The sequence below is a fragment of the Tripterygium wilfordii genome, chromosome 17 (assembly GCF_013401445.1).
Source record: "Tripterygium wilfordii isolate XIE 37 chromosome 17, ASM1340144v1, whole genome shotgun sequence".
In the NCBI taxonomy this organism is placed as follows: domain Eukaryota; kingdom Viridiplantae; phylum Streptophyta; class Magnoliopsida; order Celastrales; family Celastraceae; genus Tripterygium; species Tripterygium wilfordii.
Window position 1 is genome coordinate 2878225 of NC_052248.1, and position 18250 is coordinate 2896474.

The 18250-nt window shown below is 36.5% G+C and overlaps 3 protein-coding genes across 9 annotated transcripts; all 3 read left to right on the top strand.

Moving 5' to 3' along the window:
• Positions 1–1026: 1026 nt before the first annotated feature.
• Positions 1027–5861, top strand: LOC119983083. 7 transcript variants are annotated; one of them, XR_005464549.1, is made up of 7 exons: positions 1027–1329; positions 2062–2387; positions 2792–3443; positions 3531–3730; positions 3826–4070; positions 4237–5418; positions 5538–5861. XR_005464549.1 is itself a non-coding variant. In XM_038826748.1 (7 exons), exons 4-7 carry the CDS (start codon positions 2898–2900, stop codon positions 5025–5027), a joined length of 1782 nt encoding a protein of 593 aa, XP_038682676.1. In that variant the 5' UTR covers positions 1027–1329; positions 1672–2061; positions 2153–2387; positions 2792–2897; the 3' UTR covers positions 5028–5861. The 7 variants fall into 7 exon arrangements, 5 of the variants coding, with proteins under 5 accessions (XP_038682676.1, XP_038682673.1, XP_038682675.1 ...); XR_005464550.1 differs by having other exon boundaries at positions 4237–5090; positions 5187–5861; XM_038826748.1 differs by adding an exon at positions 1672–2061 and having other exon boundaries at positions 2153–2387; positions 4237–5861.
• Positions 5862–6414: 553 nt separating this feature from the next.
• LOC119981785 lies at positions 6415–9922 on the top strand. Its single transcript, XM_038824918.1, has 2 exons — positions 6415–6570; positions 8684–9922. The coding sequence occupies exon 2, from the start codon at positions 8742–8744 to the stop codon at positions 9735–9737; it is 996 nt and encodes a 331-aa protein (XP_038680846.1). The 5' UTR covers positions 6415–6570; positions 8684–8741; the 3' UTR covers positions 9738–9922.
• Positions 9923–10486: 564 nt separating this feature from the next.
• LOC119982694 (vesicle-associated protein 1-2-like) lies at positions 10487–15657 on the top strand. Its single transcript, XM_038826191.1, has 8 exons — positions 10487–10753; positions 10895–10965; positions 11098–11179; positions 11349–11464; positions 11553–11717; positions 11817–11867; positions 13923–14000; positions 15328–15657. Exons 1-8 carry the CDS (start codon positions 10702–10704, stop codon positions 15436–15438), a joined length of 726 nt encoding a protein of 241 aa, XP_038682119.1. The 5' UTR covers positions 10487–10701; the 3' UTR covers positions 15439–15657.
• The last annotated feature ends 2593 nt before the right edge of the window (positions 15658–18250 follow it).

Below are 18250 nucleotides of genomic sequence, written 5' to 3' on the forward strand. Positions count from 1 at the left end.
ATTTGAGTGTTGAGCTGACCAATTTATCCTCACAATTGCACAATTCCCCAAACTCCCACTGTGTCTTCCTCAAGCACAGTACGACACTTCTTCTTCTCTCCATTGTTTATTTATTCTTTAAATTACTCTTTCATTGTTATGTTTATTTATTTTTTAACGATTGAGAAGAAGTAGAGAGAAAATCGCAGAGAATGAGAGAAGTAGAAAGTAGGTGGGAGAAGGAAGAAGACGACGACGTTTTATTTGAGTTTATTTTTTAAAATTTTTCTTTTTCTGTTGGAGTTATAAATAATAGTGAAATAAAACAAATAAATCGTAAGCTTCATATTTTAAAAATATCTAACTTTTATTTTTATTTTATTAAATTAAATTTTTTATTATTATTATAAATTGTTTCCTATTTATTTAAATCTGTAACAACGTAAATGCACAGTACCCCTACATGTAATTTGCCACAACAATTTTAACACTAATATGTTATCAGTAAAAGTACAACCACACACCTACCAACATTTCAACAACAATATATGCTATCATTTTATACCAGCATAAATTGTCCACAATATATGCTACAATATAAGATGTGTAGATAGGGTCACCATTTGATAATTACGTATCAAAGAGGATATGAAGCTCTTTGAAGAAATTTTCAAAATCATTAACTTTCTTATATCTAATGCATTGCGTCATATTAAAAAAAAGAATAGAAGATTTTGTAATGAGAGTGTTCGCCTAAACAAATATGTTTTTCATTGAAATTGAACATTGAGTACACATATGATTAACCTAGTCGATTACTAATCGAGTCACCTCTAATTAGTTGTCTAAACAAATTTAGACATTCCAAAAGGCGTAAATGATGTCCATAATGTGTTAGATTTAAATTAAGAGATATATTGAATTCTCACGAAAAAAGGAGAAGAAATAATATCAAATGAGAATTTACTAATTTAGGCGAATAAAGAAAGTCATAATTTCGAATAAAAAAGAAAGAAAAAAGAATAATAGCATGCCTCAACCTTCTGATTTTTCAATTTGTCCCAACCGCCTCTCTTTCTGCAAAACCCCAGCTTTGCTCCATAGCCTAAAACCCTAAGTTATCTCTGGTGTGCTTTCTCTCAGTGGTCTGTCTTCGTTCGAATTGCGCTGGGGTTTTTTCTCCTTTTGGTAGAGATACTGCGAATCCTTCGTCTCTAGATTCCATCGCCGCACCCATACGGTTTACTGGTACCACCAAAATTTCTCATGCTTGCTTACGTTACGCTCACTGATGGTTTGATTATCTTGGACCAAGAGGACCCCGTTCGTGCTTTTGATTCTCTCCGCCCGGTATAGTTAACTATCTGTCATTCTTTTTCATTTCAGTGTTTAACTATTAGTTTATGTTGCTTTTGCTGCTTTCTATCAATAGAGACAACTAAACCGGTCTGTTCATGTGTAAATGCTTTTGTTGAAGAAATTATTGAAAACTTTCGAATGAAAACATTCCAGCATTAACCTAAACCACAATTTGAGTTGCTGTTTCTATAAGCAGTGGTCACCAATGAGGTCCCAGACTCGATAGAGTTGTAATCTAAGATAGGGTAAATTCAAAAAGGCTCCCTTTTATTAATTTTTTAAAATATTAAATTTTAACGAGTGGGAGTTTAAGAGATTTCACTAGTGGGTTAGGTGCTCGTGGAATGAGGTTTCAGAGCTTCTTTAAGTTCTTGTTTGTGGTGAAGAGATGATTTGATACCAGAGCTATTCAGGTTACCTTTGTGGACAACAGATGCTGCTTGTTGAAACGGATGGGGTTTCAATTGATGGAAATATGATAACAGGGGAGCAAACTGTGATACTTTGCTTGGAGGAGAAATGGAACAGTGGAGGGACAGGATAGTAGAAGGGAGGAAAAAGAGAGAAGGAACTTGTGGTGTCTTCGTATCTTGTTGTCTGTTGGTGGGAAGATCAGTAAATAAATGATGGATTGAAATTTCTAAAGGAATCAATTCATTATGCTGTTTTTCTTTCTCATCAGTAGAATCATTTCTATCATTTCACCCTTGCACTAATTTGCAGGTATGGGAATAGATATGAATTTTATTCAATAACGAACAGGGTCAAAATTTACCTGTGATGGAAATTGTTGAATCCATACTTGACCTTCCAGTGCAAGATCCACCAGAGGAGGACTTCTCGTCTGCTGACTTGACTTGGACCAAGTTTGGGACAGCTGAGCACCATGATGATGTGGCACTCATTACCTATGATCGCGTTGATGCATTTATAATTGGAGAATGCTCTAATGTAGAATGTCCAACACAGTTTCATCTTGAAAGGGCAAGAAAGCGTTTACTGGGAAGCTTGAAGGAGTACAAGAATGATGAATATTTGGACTATAGGCTGTAAGTTTCTAGCATACTTTATATTGATCTTCCCCAACTTATTATTATTGTTTTTTTGTTTTTCTGCTGAGTATAACTGGTCTTTCCTGCCATGTTATACAATCTATGTGATATTTCTTACTGCCCCTGCAGGCTGCATCTGATGTTTTATGAATCACCAAGTTTTGGGTTGTGCTTTCTTTATCTGGTCCCTAATCAATAAACTTGATGTATTATTCCTGATTTGAATTTTCTTCGCTTTCCAAAATTTGGGCATATTAGAATTTGGCCACTGTCGAATTCGCAAATGCTAAGGATATGTACCAGCAAAAAATTTCAATTTAGCTTGAACACTGTATCTGAAATTTGACAGTTTATGGCAATATACTGACATTCTATGTTAAATACTTTGTTTATCCACAAAGGTATTGGTGTTCTTTCGGTCCTGAAAATTATGGCGAAGGTGGAAGTGTATTACCTAGTAGAAAATATCGGCTCAACACCCGAAATCGTGCTGCTAGGCCTCAATCCATGCGAGGCTGTACTTGCCATTTTGCGGTGAAGCGGCTGTATGCTCGTCCCTCGCTTGCACTTATTATCTATCATAACAGGCGCCATGTAAACAAGTCTGGTTTTATCTGCCATGGGCCCCTTGACAGAGATGCCATAGGCCCGGGTGCCAAGAGAATTCCATATATCTGTAATGAGATTCAACAGCAAACAATGTCGATGATTTATCTTGGTATTCCTGAAGAAAACGTGTTAGAGAAACATATTGAGGGTATTCAACGGTATTGCGGATCAGATGCAAAAGTCAATAGCCTTGCTTCCCAGTACGTTCAAAAACTTGGAATGATTATAAAACGGTCTACGCATGAGTTGGATCTTGATGACCAAGCCAGCATTCGGATGTGGGCAGAACGCAATAAGAAATCCATATTCTTTTATCAGGATTCGTCAGAAGCAGATCCTTTCATTTTAGGTATTCAAACTGAATGGCAGTTGCAGCAAATGATCCGGTTTGGCCACCGTAGTCTCATTGCAGCTGATTCAACATTTGGCATAAAAAGACTCAAGGTATTCTCTTTTCACTCTTATTTACTTGAGTTGTGTTAAAAGTTAAAACTGAATAAATACTTATGTGACAATCTGTTTGAATGGCAGTACCCCCTATGTACACTTCTTGTGTTTGATTCAAGGCAACATGCACTCCCTGTTGCATGGATCATCACACGTAGCGTTGCGAAGCCTGATGTGGCTAAATGGATGAAAGCTCTATTTGATCGAGCTCGAAGTGTAGAGCCTGGATGGAAGATCAGTATGTTCTTGATTGATGATGCAGCGGCTGAGATTGACCCCATAAGGCGTGATGCTTTTCCTCTACTTTTTTGCTTGAATTAAAATCTTGCTATCTAGAATATTGCACATTCTCATACGTGCTTATTTACACAACTTTCAGGGATATATTTGCATGCCCTGTCCTGTTTTCCCTTTGGCGAGTCCGTAGGTCATGGTTGAGGAATATTGTTAAACGATGTGGCAATGTTGAAGTCCAGCGTGAGGTTTTCAAGCGCTTAGGGAATTTAGTGTACAGCATATGGGGAGGAATTGATGCTCAAGTGTCCTTGGAAGAACTAATTCAGGATTTTGTTGATCAGACGACCTTCATAGAATATTTCCAGGCCTCTTGGGTGCCTAAGATTGGTTGGTTCTCCCTCCCCTCCCCCTTCAAAATATACCCGCACACAAAACACACACATTCAGTATGAAGTTGCCTCAAAAATGTTTTAAATTAGTTCAGTTTAGTACTGTTATGATGTTCAATTTTTTATGTCCATGTTTTGACTCTTACAAAACTATTTTTTGGCAGAAATGTGGCTTTCGACAATAAGAACGATTCCGCTTGCGAGCCAAGAGGCATCCGGTGCCATAGAAGCCTATCATGTGAAGCTGAAAGCCAAACTGTTTGACGACTCACATCTTGGTGCACTCCAGAGAGTTGATTGGTTGGTGCACAAATTGACAACTGAATTGCATTCGAGCTATTGGCTAGATCGGTATGCTGATGAAAGTGATTCTTTTCAGAGTGTTAAGGAAGAGTACATTGCTTCTACATCATGGCATCGAGCACTACAAATTCCTGATTCTGCTGTTACCTTTGATGATAAGGACGGCCTCTTTGCAAAGGTCTCTAGTAAAAAAGACAGTAGTCTGACACACACTGTGTGGAATCCTGGATCAGAGTTTTCTTTTTGTGATTGTGCATGGTCGATGCAGGGCAACCTTTGCAAACATGTCATCAAGGCCAATATGATCTGTGGTGAAAGTTATCAACCCTCCATGTCTTTTCGGTCATTCAGAGACATATTGATGAGTTTATTGAAAAAACCTATGGATGACTCGATTGGTTTAGATCTGTCAGTTGCCTGGACCCACCAGATGCTTGATCAAATTAAACAACTTGTTGAACTGAACAGCACGAATGATATTGGTACAGTTGTAAATAACATGCAGTTGAAATGGGTTTCAAAGAAGGGCAGAACATCCGTTGGCATACCAGCGTCCAATCTGACTCTTCCATCTAGCTCCAGGAGCAGTATGAAAAATGCCACTGTGCATAAGAAGAACCGAAAGCGTAGAAGATTATCACGACTGAGATGATAGGATAAATTACTTGATAAAATGATGGATTCCTGGACAGTTTTAACTTGTCAAAACTATAAGGTCGAATTTTTTCCATCAACTGTCTTCATTTTCTTGTCAGATCTTCTTAACTCTATTTCTCATGGAGTTCCTGAAACCTGGTCTTCATTCCATCAGTCCAGGAGAAGGGCAACCAGCCACCGCGTCAACTATTTTATGGCATCTAATCTCCTACAGCAGGCCATTAAAAAAAGGCATCTCCTACAGCTGGACAATTAGATGCTCAGATGAGATCTAAGACCACTCTTGATTTTCAGTTGCACATTCCTTTGGCAAGTTAAGGCAGATATCTTGTAACTACTGGATGCATTCTTTTGCCCTCATGTGTTTCAACTCACGAGGCATTTGAGTATGTTGCTAAAACTACTCATTTTATACTTTCCTCTTGGTGGGAGACCAGCTTACAAGTACTTTTTTGTTCAGAAAGAAAGAGTAGCTTGATGAAATTTGGTTTTATATCTTTTACAGGTTTATATATGTCAAAGAGAATAGAGGATGACCAGTGATTATTTGAATCACTTGGAGCAATTGTTGTGCATAGCTAGTTGTTAATGTGAGCTGAGATTTCTGAGCTGCACAGGTAGACATACCATCTGTTACTTTGAGTATATGGTATTTTTGAAGAGTAGAATCCAATTGTTAGCAGTTCTACAATTAGAAGGTTCTTTTAGATGTATACCAGTTGCCAACAATGAAATAAATCTCATCTTCTGAACTTTTCATATACTGATGTTTTGTCTACAATAAAAAGGTTACTGTTTTTTGTAATTCAAGATGATGCTTTCCCTGTGATATTGTCATCTTGCCCAAAAGTATTGATGATCTGTTCAGGGCAATGTTTTTATGTAACTACATTTTATTTAATAGTATCGTCCAGAAATTAATAGTCATTTGAAAAATGGTTTGTCATATTACAATCAGAAGGTTCTTACTTGTTAGCAACTCAAAAATTATTAACACTCGAGCCATTAGTTGGAGTGGTAAGGATGGTGTGTATCACCATAATGATTAAGGTTCGAATCTTTCCTCCCTATTTCAAAAAAAAAAAAAACTCAAAATTATTGGATATTTAATTTTAATTATTGTTAAAAGTTGAATTAGTATGTGATGGGAGTGGATACTTCTACTTGATAACTTGTATATATATAATGCCAAGAAAAAAAAATTGTATATATATAATAGTATTTAAATTTTAAAGTTTAAAGGACCATAAGTCCACATTCCCCAGGCCCAAATCAGTCCACATTCCCCAGGCCCAAGTCAGTCCACATTCTCCAGGCCCAAATCAGTCTGGCCAATCGTTCTGATGTTTTAGTTTTACAATGCGATTGCAGGCCCAAGAAGCAATTCTTATGCACCCCTCATTCTCTTCCGATTAACTGATTTATGGAGGTTATTATCTTCAGATTAAGTTTATTTATCGGCTAATGGTTGTCAGAATTGTCGCGGTTATTTCTTTCGCTTACCCTGTTTGGTCTCTCGGAGTCGGAGGAAATTGGAGGTAACCCGAATCGATGCATAATTCATGCTCTATTTTTTTTTTCCTGAAAGAGAGAATGATCATTTTTGGATTGGTGAATCTTCTTTTTTTCTTATGGAAAATCACGCCTGAGGTTCACTGATTATGTTGTTTGTTGTTGTTTGCGTTCTTCTGCTGAAGCTGTTCGAGTTCTTTTAACCATACAGTTTATCGTTATTTTATAAATTCAATTATGTTACTCTGTCTTTCGTTTGGAATCTCCTCTACTTGCATCAGCTGAGTTTGTTTGGGTTTTCATTGTCTTTTGACTTTGTGAGATTTGGGTCTTTAGACAAGGTTGATGAACAAATTACAAAGATTCAATGGTTTGGTTTATCTTACTTATAATACGATTGAAGGTTTATTCTTTGTTTCTCTATCTCGTTTTAGGCATCATGAAAACTGCATTTGCATCGGTTATAATTTGTTGGTGGTTAATTTTATGTTCGGGTGCTTTCTATTTTCTAGATAAGTTTTTTTTACCAAGTGCATATAAAATAGAATTGTTAGAAAACTGGGATTATTGTCTAAAAGACAGAATTATTGATTGCTCAGAAGATCTTATCCTATAACTATATAAATAAAGTGATGAAATATGTCTCTAACATGATTGGTGCTGATGTTTAGTGGACTCACTGCAGTCATAGTCGTAAGTAGAGTATCCTGGATTTGGAAATAACTGAAGTTGGGTTATAACTTATAAGATATGGGGCATGGCTTTCTTTCTTTCTAATTATTCTGACTCCTTGGAAATTTTGATATTTTGTGAATCTTGTAGCTGGTTTCAAAGATTACTGATAAATCTCTTGTGAATCTTGTAGTCGTTTTCTAAGAGTTTAACTATAAACTTGTTTTGAATGGAGGGTGTTTATATTCTTCTGAGTTTCAGGCACTTGGATGGTTTAAGAAGAGAATATAGCAAGGTAGTTAAATCGTAAAATCGAATCGGAATCGGAGAAGGGGTGTAAAATCGGAATCGTAAACTCGAATCGTAAAATCGTAAGATTTTACATACCTTGTAACATTAAGAATAATTCTCAATAATGTTCCAAAAATAACATAAAATTTATTGGATATATTTCTGAACCATATTTTTGTTTTATTTTGGTCCGACAGGGTCCCTTTACACTCCTTTTACACCCAAATATGTATCTAAAACTACATTAAAATTAAAAAAAGGAAAAAAGAAATACAAACAATTGCAACAGATTTTAACGATTTTACTCGCGATTTTACCGATTTTAACGATTTTACTCGCGATTTTATGTGATTTTGTGCGATTTTACAACCCTTACGATTCCACTGCTATTTAACTAGGTTTCTATAGGTATGATCGTAAAATCGTACGATTTTACGATCAAAATCGCGATTTTAACTACCTTGGAATATAGTGAAACTCTCTCTCTCTCTCTCATAAGCGTTTTGAAATTGTTATGTATAATACCTGTACCTCAACTGGATATAATACCTGTACCTCACCTGGATACTAAATGTCCTGATTAAAAAAAAAACAACTGGATACTAAATGTGGAGTAGCCTAGCTCTACTGCTTGGCTATGATAGCGACTATGATTGAAATTGTATATGTTTATTATAAGTTTACAGTTATAAACATCGGTGTAATATCAAATGTATCTATATATATCAGAGGGGAAGTTAAATTTTCATTTAGCTTCTTTTGTATAATATGTTTTTCAATTATTAATTATGAGTTTTGTGCAGGGACAAAGGGGGTCAAATTGCATGGATAATTCTGTTTGATCCTTAATTACCTTGCCACTTTTGGTCATTAGTTATTGTCTTAAAACTTGCTAGTCGTTGTTTTGCACTGCACTGGGCATCACTTAAGCAGTAGAAAGAGATTGTTGTGTAATTGCCACGGTAAAGAATATGGGCACTTGCTTTTAGGACCTACCAGGATTTGGTGAGGGGATTTTGTGATTGACATCCGTTTTTCTCTAACTTAAGATAAAATGATGTGCACAGAGAATATAAATCCTTATCTCTGTATCTGCATATGTCTTCTATTTTTTACATAATTCATTTTATTTTTTCTTTTTGCTGCCTGCTTACATCTTCTGCTATGATGTTTCAGGGAGTGAAAAGCTATTCTCTCTGTTGAAGTTGCTAGTATATCACCTGCAAATTAAGGAATGGCCTTGTTAGCACGAGCTTCTTTGACAACATTATCAAATATTTGCCTTCCCCAAGCGCGTAGACGCATTAAATTATCCAGTTTTTCATATGGGTCTAATAATTTCCCTAATGTGCACACCAACCGTTCCCCTGTTTGTTGCACAAAATTGACTCCTTGGGAATCTTCTCCAGTTACATATGCTCCTTCTGAAACTGATGGTGAACAATTCTTGGAAAAAGGTACGAGCATATTTGATAGGCTGAATTCTGAGGAGATAGCTGAAGCACCAGAAACCGCCACTGAAGAACTTGCAGGCACAAATAATGGGCCATTTGTGCAACGTCAGCTGCTTAAACTGCCAATGTGGGTTTTGGGTCCCTCTTTTCTCCTCGTTACAGGCATGGTTCCCAGTCTGTGGTTACCTGTATCTTCCATATTCCTTGGCCCAAACATGGCCAGCTTGCTTTCACTGATTGGACTTGATTGCATATTCAATCTCGGTGCAACTCTTTTTCTCCTTATGGCTGATTCTTGTGCTCGGCCAAAGCACTTGAACAAACCGACCATTAGCAAGCCTCCTTTTAGCTATCAGTTCTGGAACATGTTTGCGGCTGTGACTGGATTTGTCATCCCCTTGATAATGTTGTTTGCATCCCATAAGGGTTTCCTCCAAACCCAGCTGCCTTTTCTCTCGTTTGCCGTTCTATTAGGTCCCTACTTTCTGCTTCTGTCAGTACAAACACTAACTGAGATGCTAACATGGCACTGGCAATCCCCAGTATGGCTAGTGACCCCAATTGTGTACGAGGCTTATCGTGTGTTGCAGCTGATGAGGGGTTTGAAGCTTGCGGCTGAGCTCAGTGCTCCTAACTGGATGGTGCATACCATCAGGGGACTCGTTTGTTGGTGGGTGCTCATCCTTGGTATACAGCTTATGAGGGTTGCTTGGTTTGCAGGTTTCACTTCACAAGCTCGCCAGCAAATATCTTCGACTTCTACTCATGGATTGTAATATTCATTGTTATACATGAAAGAGAGTTGTGAAGTAATACTTCAAGTTCAGATTTGTAAATTTATTATGGGCATGTATTTTTTTTCCTCAATTGGCATGCTTTTGGGGGATATCTGCTACTGTACCTTCTACCTCTAGTCCTCTACTCTTATATACCAAATTATTCAATCTTTTCTTTCGTTTGCTATTCAATCTTTTCTTTCGTCTGTTGTTTCTAAACATATCAATGGCAATGGTTAGTAGTATGGAAAAAAAAAAACAAAAAATCGTTTTCATACAATTAAGTTAGCTCTTTGAACCTCTTAACATATGTGCGTGGGAGATCACAGGATCTAATACTATTCTGTCATGATTTGGTGTTATTTCTCAACGCATGTCTAGGGAGATCACAACTTTTAACATCCACCACCTTAGCACTAGCACCTTAGTGTGATTTAACGGTATTTTCGCATTAAATTTCGACCTAGAACATAACTGTCTCATATGATTTTAGGATATATATGTGTTCGTGAATTTACCATTGGAGTGGAGTCCGATGAATTCTCTCATCACAAAAAAAAAATTGGATTTTCTCTCTTTTTCATTTGTTATGTCCAGATCTGAAAGTAAAAAATTAGAGCGGAACATATATGTGCGAGACTACTGCAAGTAACATGGGGGTTTGAATTTTGATCATCAAGCATTCAAGCTCGCAGCCTCGCACTGGCAGTCCACGCTTTCCAGTCAAAGTGGTTCTGCTGGTGAAAGGACCATAACGCCCCTAACTGGAATCGAATCAACTGTACCGGGCACATTTGCCCCAACCCCGAAATCAAAGAAAGACAAATCTTTCTGTCCCACGTTTTGTCTCTCTGGAATCACTATCTCCGAATCTTCGATCTCTCAGTCGCCGGAGAATCGAGTCCCTCGTTTGAGTTGGTGCTCGTTGACGTCGGTGGCAGGTTCTCTCGTGGTTCGAATCGGGATGAGTACTGGCGACCTTCTGAATATCGAGCCACAAGAGCTCCAATTCCCATGTTAGTATCTGCAACAATTTTTGTTTTTCTAATTTGGTTTGCGGAAATATTTTCGCTTTGGTTTCAGATCCGGACATTTGTTTAGAATTCCAAGGTGTTCTGAATTTTGATGTCTGATTTTTGCTTTTGTGTTTCGAGAAGTTGAATTAAGGAAGCAGATCTCGTGTTCTCTACAGCTGTTGAATAAGACCGACAATTATGTGGCTTTCAAGGTATTTATTCCGATCCTAATTGAATTTTTGAAGTTCAATCTTCTGACTTTTTAGGGTTTATACTTTATAGTGTTATATGGACTTTAATTTTAATTTTCATGTTTCCGTTTTTGGAAATTTTTGGGCTTTCAGGTTAAAACGACCAATCCAAAGAAGTATTGTGTTAGACCGAACACTGGAATTGTATTGCCGAGGTCTGCATGTGATGTTGTAGGTATAAATCTAGAGCTTCTTTTGCTATGTTTTATCATTAGTTGCTTTCTTAATTCTGTTTTGTTTTTTAATTGTGCTGTCGTAATTATTATTTCTGCCGTTAATTATATGCTTAATGGATTAGTTATCTCATCATTTAGTAGCAAATTGTCTGTTCATCTGTTAATCAGTTACGATGCAAGCGCAAAAGGAGGCGCCTTCTGATATGCAATGCAAGGACAAATTCCTGCTTCAGAGTGCAGTGGCAAGTCCTGGAGCCACCGTGAAGGATATTACTCCAGAGATGGTGATTATATAATGATTATGTTGTGGCAGTTTGTAACTTTTTGATCTCTGACTAGCTAGATAAAAATGGTTTTGCACTTTGATTTCAGTTCAATAAGGAGACAGGGAATCAGGTTGAAGAGTGCAAATTGAGGGTTCTTTATGTTGCTCCGCCTCGGCCGCCATCGCCTGTACAAGAAGGATCTGAGGAAGGCTCTTCTCCAAGGGCTTCGGTGTCAGACAATGGGAATTTGAATGCTTCTGAATATACGGCTGTGAGTATTATTGCACTGGTATCTTAATTTTAATTGGGGTATGGTGGAAATTTCCATACCACTAAATTGTGTTGGATTGTGTGTGCATTTTTGCCCTAGGTTTCACGATCTCATGCTGATAGACTCGAGCCACAAGATCACTCATCAGAGGTACATCTTAGTTGTTCTTCGATCACATTCATCTTTTCTGTTTTTGAATGGGAAATCCATCTCATTTTTCATATTCAGTATTGGTATTTGGATGCTTTTTTATTGTTGGAAGTGTTTGTGTTGGGTTTTGTTGAAGCTATTTGTGTTCTTCTCCCTACACCATCTATTAACATGGTTACCCATTGACAGGCAAAGGTAGTGTCTGCTAAAGTTACTGATTTGTTGTAATGTGAACATGATTATGTATAAAGAAGTTAAAGCTTGAAAATATGATATAGTTCATATGGTATTACAAATGCTCCCCACCATTATCTTATTCCCTGCAACAGTTGCCATAATTTTAGTCTTCAAGCATCTTAGATTTGACTGCACCTTGGCAGCGGATGCCAGACATCATGCGATGAACATTCTATTCCATCATCCTAATAAGAGAGGAGAAGGAAAAAGTGAATTCTAAGTCAAGTAAATGGATAACTTGCTGCAAACATGGCTTATCAAAGAAAAAAAGAATAGGTTTTGTAGTGTTTGTGTGTTTTTTTTTTTTGCACCCCGGGGGGGGGGGGGGGGGGGCGGGGTCTCTTGATCTGCTATCATATTCTGTTCTGTGGTCATTTTGGTGCAACATGAGTCCTGTAATTGAGCTACATCTTCATTCTTAGTACTTTTAATGTCTTTACATGGATTTTTTTTCACTGGTATCAATATTATAGATAGATCCTATGTGGCTTTGATAATGATTTATTTTGATTAATATCTATTTTTAGGCCTATTCTTACATGCCTTCTGATTACGTGATCCTATAGATGTCCTCCTTGTCCACTCTCTTCTAAGCTGATCCTTTGGCGATTTCTTTCCTTTTTTCTTATTCTTTTTTGCTTTCCTCCCTTAGGTCATCCTATTTCATTTATTTGCTATAAATAATACTGTGTTTTTCTTCGTGTGTACCATGTGAATCACTTCTACCAATCTGGTTCGGTTGATATTTAGAGATTGAAACATTTGGGTATTAGTTGTTAACAGCCAGAAGAATCTTGAAAACAAATTGGTGTCTCCATTCATTTGTGGCTGTTTGGCAATAATTCTGCTCAAATAATAATAATAATAATATAACTACAACTTCGAAATAATCAGATTGCATGCTGGGAATGATATGGGATGATGCAAACCCTGAAGTAGGAAGCAGAACCAAGTATATGCACGAGTCTGTAATATTTGACCTTTTTTGTTTGAGAAGTTCGGTGATCGCAATTCAGGGAATCATGTAAAGTGAATGCCATTAATTACTTTAGCAGTTTTTTACAAGCCACTATATTTGCTTAAATGGACATTGGTCTGTTTAGCTTACTATTTTCTTTGTCAAAGCATTTATCTGTCAGCTGTAGAACTAATTTGGATGGTTGACCATTTGTAGAGACTGCCTCATTTTCAATTAGACAATTGAATATTTTTTTATTCCAGAATTGGTTTCTTTTCCTATGCAATACTCATTATGCAGATGTTGTTTTGAGATGACAAAAATACTCTTGGAAGATGATGCAAAGAAGTGAGCTATCTTTGAAACCTTTGTGGAAAGGCCTGTACTGAACTTGTGTTTTCAACATGTTTATGCAGTTATTCAAACATGCTGTTTACTGTCTTGCAAATTAGAGCTTTACGTGTTCAAAAATATACACACACACACATAGTATTTTATACCTAAGGGAGAACCCTTGGCCTAGCTGTGTAGTTGTTCACTGCTACTTGGAGGTCATGTGGGTTCAGATCCTGGATAGAGCCTCTACGACCTCCACTATGTCAGGGTAAGGTTGTGTGCATCTTATCCTTTCCTTACCTGCCTCCATTGGGGAACCTTGTTCAGGGAACTTGTTTATGATATTTGATACCTTTGTTTCTTGGGTCAATTCTTTTGGTTATCATCATTTCATATGGAATACAATTTATATAATGCTTATGGTCTACAAATATTGGCTAGTTAATTTGGATACAATTTGATGAATTGTTGCACTGATATTTATAGTGGGACTGGGATGATTTATTGAAAACTTGTAATTCCAGGCAAGGGCTCTTATTTCAAAACTGACTGAGGAGAAAAATTCTACGATCCAGCAAAACAGCAAACTTCAGCAAGAGTTGGTAAGTTATTTTGTATCTTATACATCTTCCCACTATTTTTTAAATGGAAAAGTGTAGTTTCAATGAAAATGCATGTGAAGGAGCTAAAGAGTACAATAGGAAGTATTTGTAGTTCAAGAGAGAGAAAATATTAAACTTACAATGTCCATTCAAACAGAAAGTTGCTTTCAGTGTCTTCAAAGGCTCTGTTATTCCTTCCAACCAAACTTTCCTATCGATGGCTGGGGAAATGATTGTTATATTGGTCCTTTTGTTTTGACTCAAAGAACTACCATCTATAGAACTCCTTATCAACTGATTTAGCCGTCACCCGTGATAATTCCAGTAGGTTAAACGCTTAGATCTTCCTATAGTTATGTGAAATGAAGAAGGATATGGATAATGGTTTGCTCCTTCATCTTATAAAGATAACATCAACCTATTCTTACAAGATTCTTCCCAAGAAGCCTCAAAATTAAAGAAAGCTGCTGCGTTTGCTGAAATTTTTATCTCCAAATAGTTATCTGAAGGAAAGCTCTGCTATATTTCTAGTTCCTTATTACTGAAAAGCTTTTGAAAGAATGTACTGTACTCCTGTTTTGCTGTGAGTAATGCTTGGAATGGATGAAAGCCAGAAATTTTGTCTTTGTAAATGAATGAATGCTCATGCAGTTTCCATGGTCTTTGCAGTTCGTCACCAGGGCCTATAATCAATGTTTATATTATATACTTTTTGGCCTTTGTTTTCTAGCATTGTCAGTGAATTGTTAAGCGATTTTAGCTCATTTCAAATGTGTATGTGGAAAATTTTATAATCACGTAGTTGGTCTGCCAAATATAACTTTGTTCTTCGATTACAACTTAGATTTAAGGCTATAATATACTAATATCTTATTCAATTGGTCAATAATTTCAAATTAACTGTCGCAGAATTATCTGTCTCAGGACCATAGTCATGATCATCAATTAGCACTTAGTAGTTTAATTTCTTCTTGTTACTAGATATTTTTGGTCTACATGATCCATGATCCCTTTGTTTCTTTCTCTTCTTATGATTGAAGGAAACACAATTGATACTTGCACTTTGATTGAAAATACTTGCACTTTGATTGAAATGAGCTTTCAAGAGGTTAAGTTAGAATGAAATAGATGGTTTCTGCCTATTGTTTTTGAGAAATTGTTGCTTAGCTTTGACTGGTCTGAATTGAATCTCCACTTCAGTCAGAATCTTGTTGACCCCATTTACAATAACCATCCTAATCCTAGATCTTGTGATTTGTGAGTTCAATCTAAAGTTAATTGCAATATGCAGACCTACTTGTTGTTTATTTTATGTGTGCATGTGCAGGAGCTCTTGAGGCGTGAAGCAAGCAGAAGCCGTGGTGGTATCCCAATTATGTATGTTGTTATTATTGGGTTGATTGGCATCATCCTGGGTTACCTCTTGAAGAAGGCATGATCGGCGGAGTTGCCTTAAAAATACTTCTCTAAGTTTCCCTTGCAGGGGAAAATTTAAATGTAAAAACGACACAGTGATTGTGTGGCTAATTATCTTTTCTTCATTTGAGTTTGTTATTGCTCTGTATTCAATCTAGTAGAACATTTTAATTGCCGACTGCTCGGACCGTGGGGACCTAATTTTATTCTCAGGTATTGCAGCAGAGACTTGCTTTAACTAGTTTTGTGTTTGCGGAGTCTTCCTTCTACGGAGAAACTATATCGCCCTAAATTATTGACAAAAATCACCTAGGTGATGCACCAAACCATGATAAACGAAGTCACTAGTTGGCGTGGTTGACGTGGTAAGGATGATACGTATCACTTTGGTGATCAGGGTTTAACCAGTGCCTAAGTCATGATACATCGAGCTAGTGATTGAAGTAAGTCATGATACATCGAGCTAGTGATTGAAGTGATAAGAATGATATGTATCATCTTGATGATCAGGGTTTGAATCTCTCCTTCCGTTAAAATTTTTTTTTTGACAATATATTTTGATTGAGGAAAAGAAATCACTTCAGTACCTAGAAATATAAATAATCCGAGATATTCACCCGAGTGGACACTAATATGTGTCATGCATGTATAGGAACCAACAGTTAGGGTGGATTATTGGATCTTTCTACTACTACTCTATATTTCTTTGTGGACACAAAAATCAATTTATTATAAAAAGTGTTGGAATAAACCACTTGACTACAACCTAATTGATTATTTCCTTGAATTTATGGTGTAAAGAATTTCACCCGAGGTGAAGAGTTCGATTCTAACTAACTCAACTTGTTCAAGTAGTTTATGCTAGTCCTCTCGCAACTAACATATCGAATGGGTTTACGTGTATCTAGTCTGACCCAAATTTGAGTTTAATGTACTTTCCAAAAGGCATTCTACCCGATGTTCTCGGTTTAAAAAATAATGTTCTCGGTTAAAAAAAATAAAAATTGTTGGAATAGATGACAATGTCGGAGAGAGTTTTCAAGCATCAAATTAAATTAAATTCAAAACTGCGACTGTGGTCTGTGGAAAACCGACGTATCATAACGGCCGACCTCATTTATTAGACCAACTGCCATGTCCTGTCTTTTATATCTTCTTACATCACAACAAAAACCCTTACTTCTCAATACAAAAACAACAAATTGCCTCCCTCATCAGATTATGAAACCCTAATCAATTCCAGATAGAAATAAAACCAGAAAAATAGATCATCAAAACCCATTATTTCGCGCATACACACCCTCTCTATGTGTAACTTTACATTGCCTAATTAATATCGGAGAGTTATATAATCAGCCTTTATGACCAGAGAAACGAAATTATATATACAATAATACATACATACATACATGTGTGTGTGTGTATTTGTGTTTCTCTCGTTAATTAACCTACACCTTCATGCATGCATTCCATCCACACATAATTAACGAAATCACTATCAACCTTAACTCATTGTGGGTGCATGTACTTGTTTACTTTATTGGCCTGAACCTTCATGAATTTTTAACATCGAAATTAGCAACTAAAAATCATGACCTAGTTGAAGTTCCTATAGATGGTGTCATGTAATAACACTAATCAATACTATCTACCTTTTTCCTGCATTAATATGAGCCAATTTATCATTACGTACCATATTACACCAAAGAAAAATCCCAAAAAAAGAAAAAATTAACATGACAAACTCCAGTAATAACATTGATGATGATGATTATCACAAGTAGCTAGGAAGAGAATAAAGAGCATATTGATGTGATCATGAACATATATATCTATATATGTATAACAGCCAAAAAACAAAGATCATAGGTGCCCCAACATTAATTAAAAGAAGGCCCCTACAACTAATTACTCTCTTAATTACGTACTTACCTAATTGCCTCTGAAAGATTTCTGGACTATATATATAGACAGAGAGCAAGACTAAATAAAGAGAACAAAAAAGTGATAATAATTAATTAATTAGTTGTGGGAAGGAGGGTGTGTCTTTGGTGGTGAGTAATCCACGTTGAAACCAGGAAGTTTGTCTCTACTTCTTTGGTGAGGCACACGCCAAGTAACCGATGATGCTCTAATACTTGAACTACTTCTCTTCTCATGATCATTATCTTTCAATAACTTGGGATTGGCCTTTGGATATGACTTCTTCATCATCTCTTCATGAGTAGTACTACTATAATTATTGTCACCCCCTTTTGTTGCTTTAACTCCATCATGATCATCATTTGATGTGAAAGTTTCCATCTTTGAAGGTGCTGAAATCTTGTAATCAAAACCCTTCTTCTCATCATCATTCTACACAAAACCCACAAAAAAAGAATAATTAAAAGGGCCTAAGCCAAATCTTCAACATGATAATCTATGCATGTATAAATCAACATAAAATTTGTTCACATATAGCATATTTGGTACAAACCTTATGATTATTAGATGCATATAGCTTCTTCTCAAGCTTCTTGTCGTTGAGGGGACCAAGTTTTCTAGCACAACATGCTTCCAAAGAAAGGCAAAGAAGGAGAACAAGTAGAAGACAAAATTTGATTGACATTAAGGAAAGTCGAAAGTTGAAGTCTCAAAAGAGGTTTTTGGGTAGTTAGTTTGGTGGTTATGGCAGTTGTAGAGGTGGTGGGTATTTGTATAGTGAGAGCATGCATTAAATGCTAGGTATCATATTCATAGAGAGATTAAAGACACAAACTTTTTGTAGAACATGCAAATGTATGGGTAAAGAAATTAAGGAATTTAATTTGAAGATATGGGTTGCCTCTCTCTCT

Excerpts from the sequence above, each read along its gene's own strand:
- LOC119983083 (XM_038826745.1), top strand. The coding sequence starts at position 2,119 with ATGGAAATTGTTGAATCCATACTTGACCTTCCAGTGCAAGATCCACCA. Across the intron at positions 3,444-3,530 it reads TTGGCATAAAAAGACTCAAG|TACCCCCTATGTACACTTCT; the intron begins GTATTCTCTTTT and ends TTTGAATGGCAG. Across the intron at positions 4,071-4,236 it reads CTCTTGGGTGCCTAAGATTG|AAATGTGGCTTTCGACAATA; the intron begins GTTGGTTCTCCC and ends ATTTTTTGGCAG.
- LOC119981785 (XM_038824918.1), top strand. The coding sequence starts at position 8,742 with ATGGCCTTGTTAGCACGAGCTTCTTTGACAACATTATCAAATATTTGC.
- LOC119982694 (XM_038826191.1), top strand. The coding sequence starts at position 10,702 with ATGAGTACTGGCGACCTTCTGAATATCGAGCCACAAGAGCTCCAATTC. Across the intron at positions 10,754-10,894 it reads ACAAGAGCTCCAATTCCCAT|TTGAATTAAGGAAGCAGATC; the intron begins GTTAGTATCTGC and ends TGTTTCGAGAAG. Across the intron at positions 11,868-13,922 it reads CACAAGATCACTCATCAGAG|GCAAGGGCTCTTATTTCAAA; the intron begins GTACATCTTAGT and ends TTGTAATTCCAG.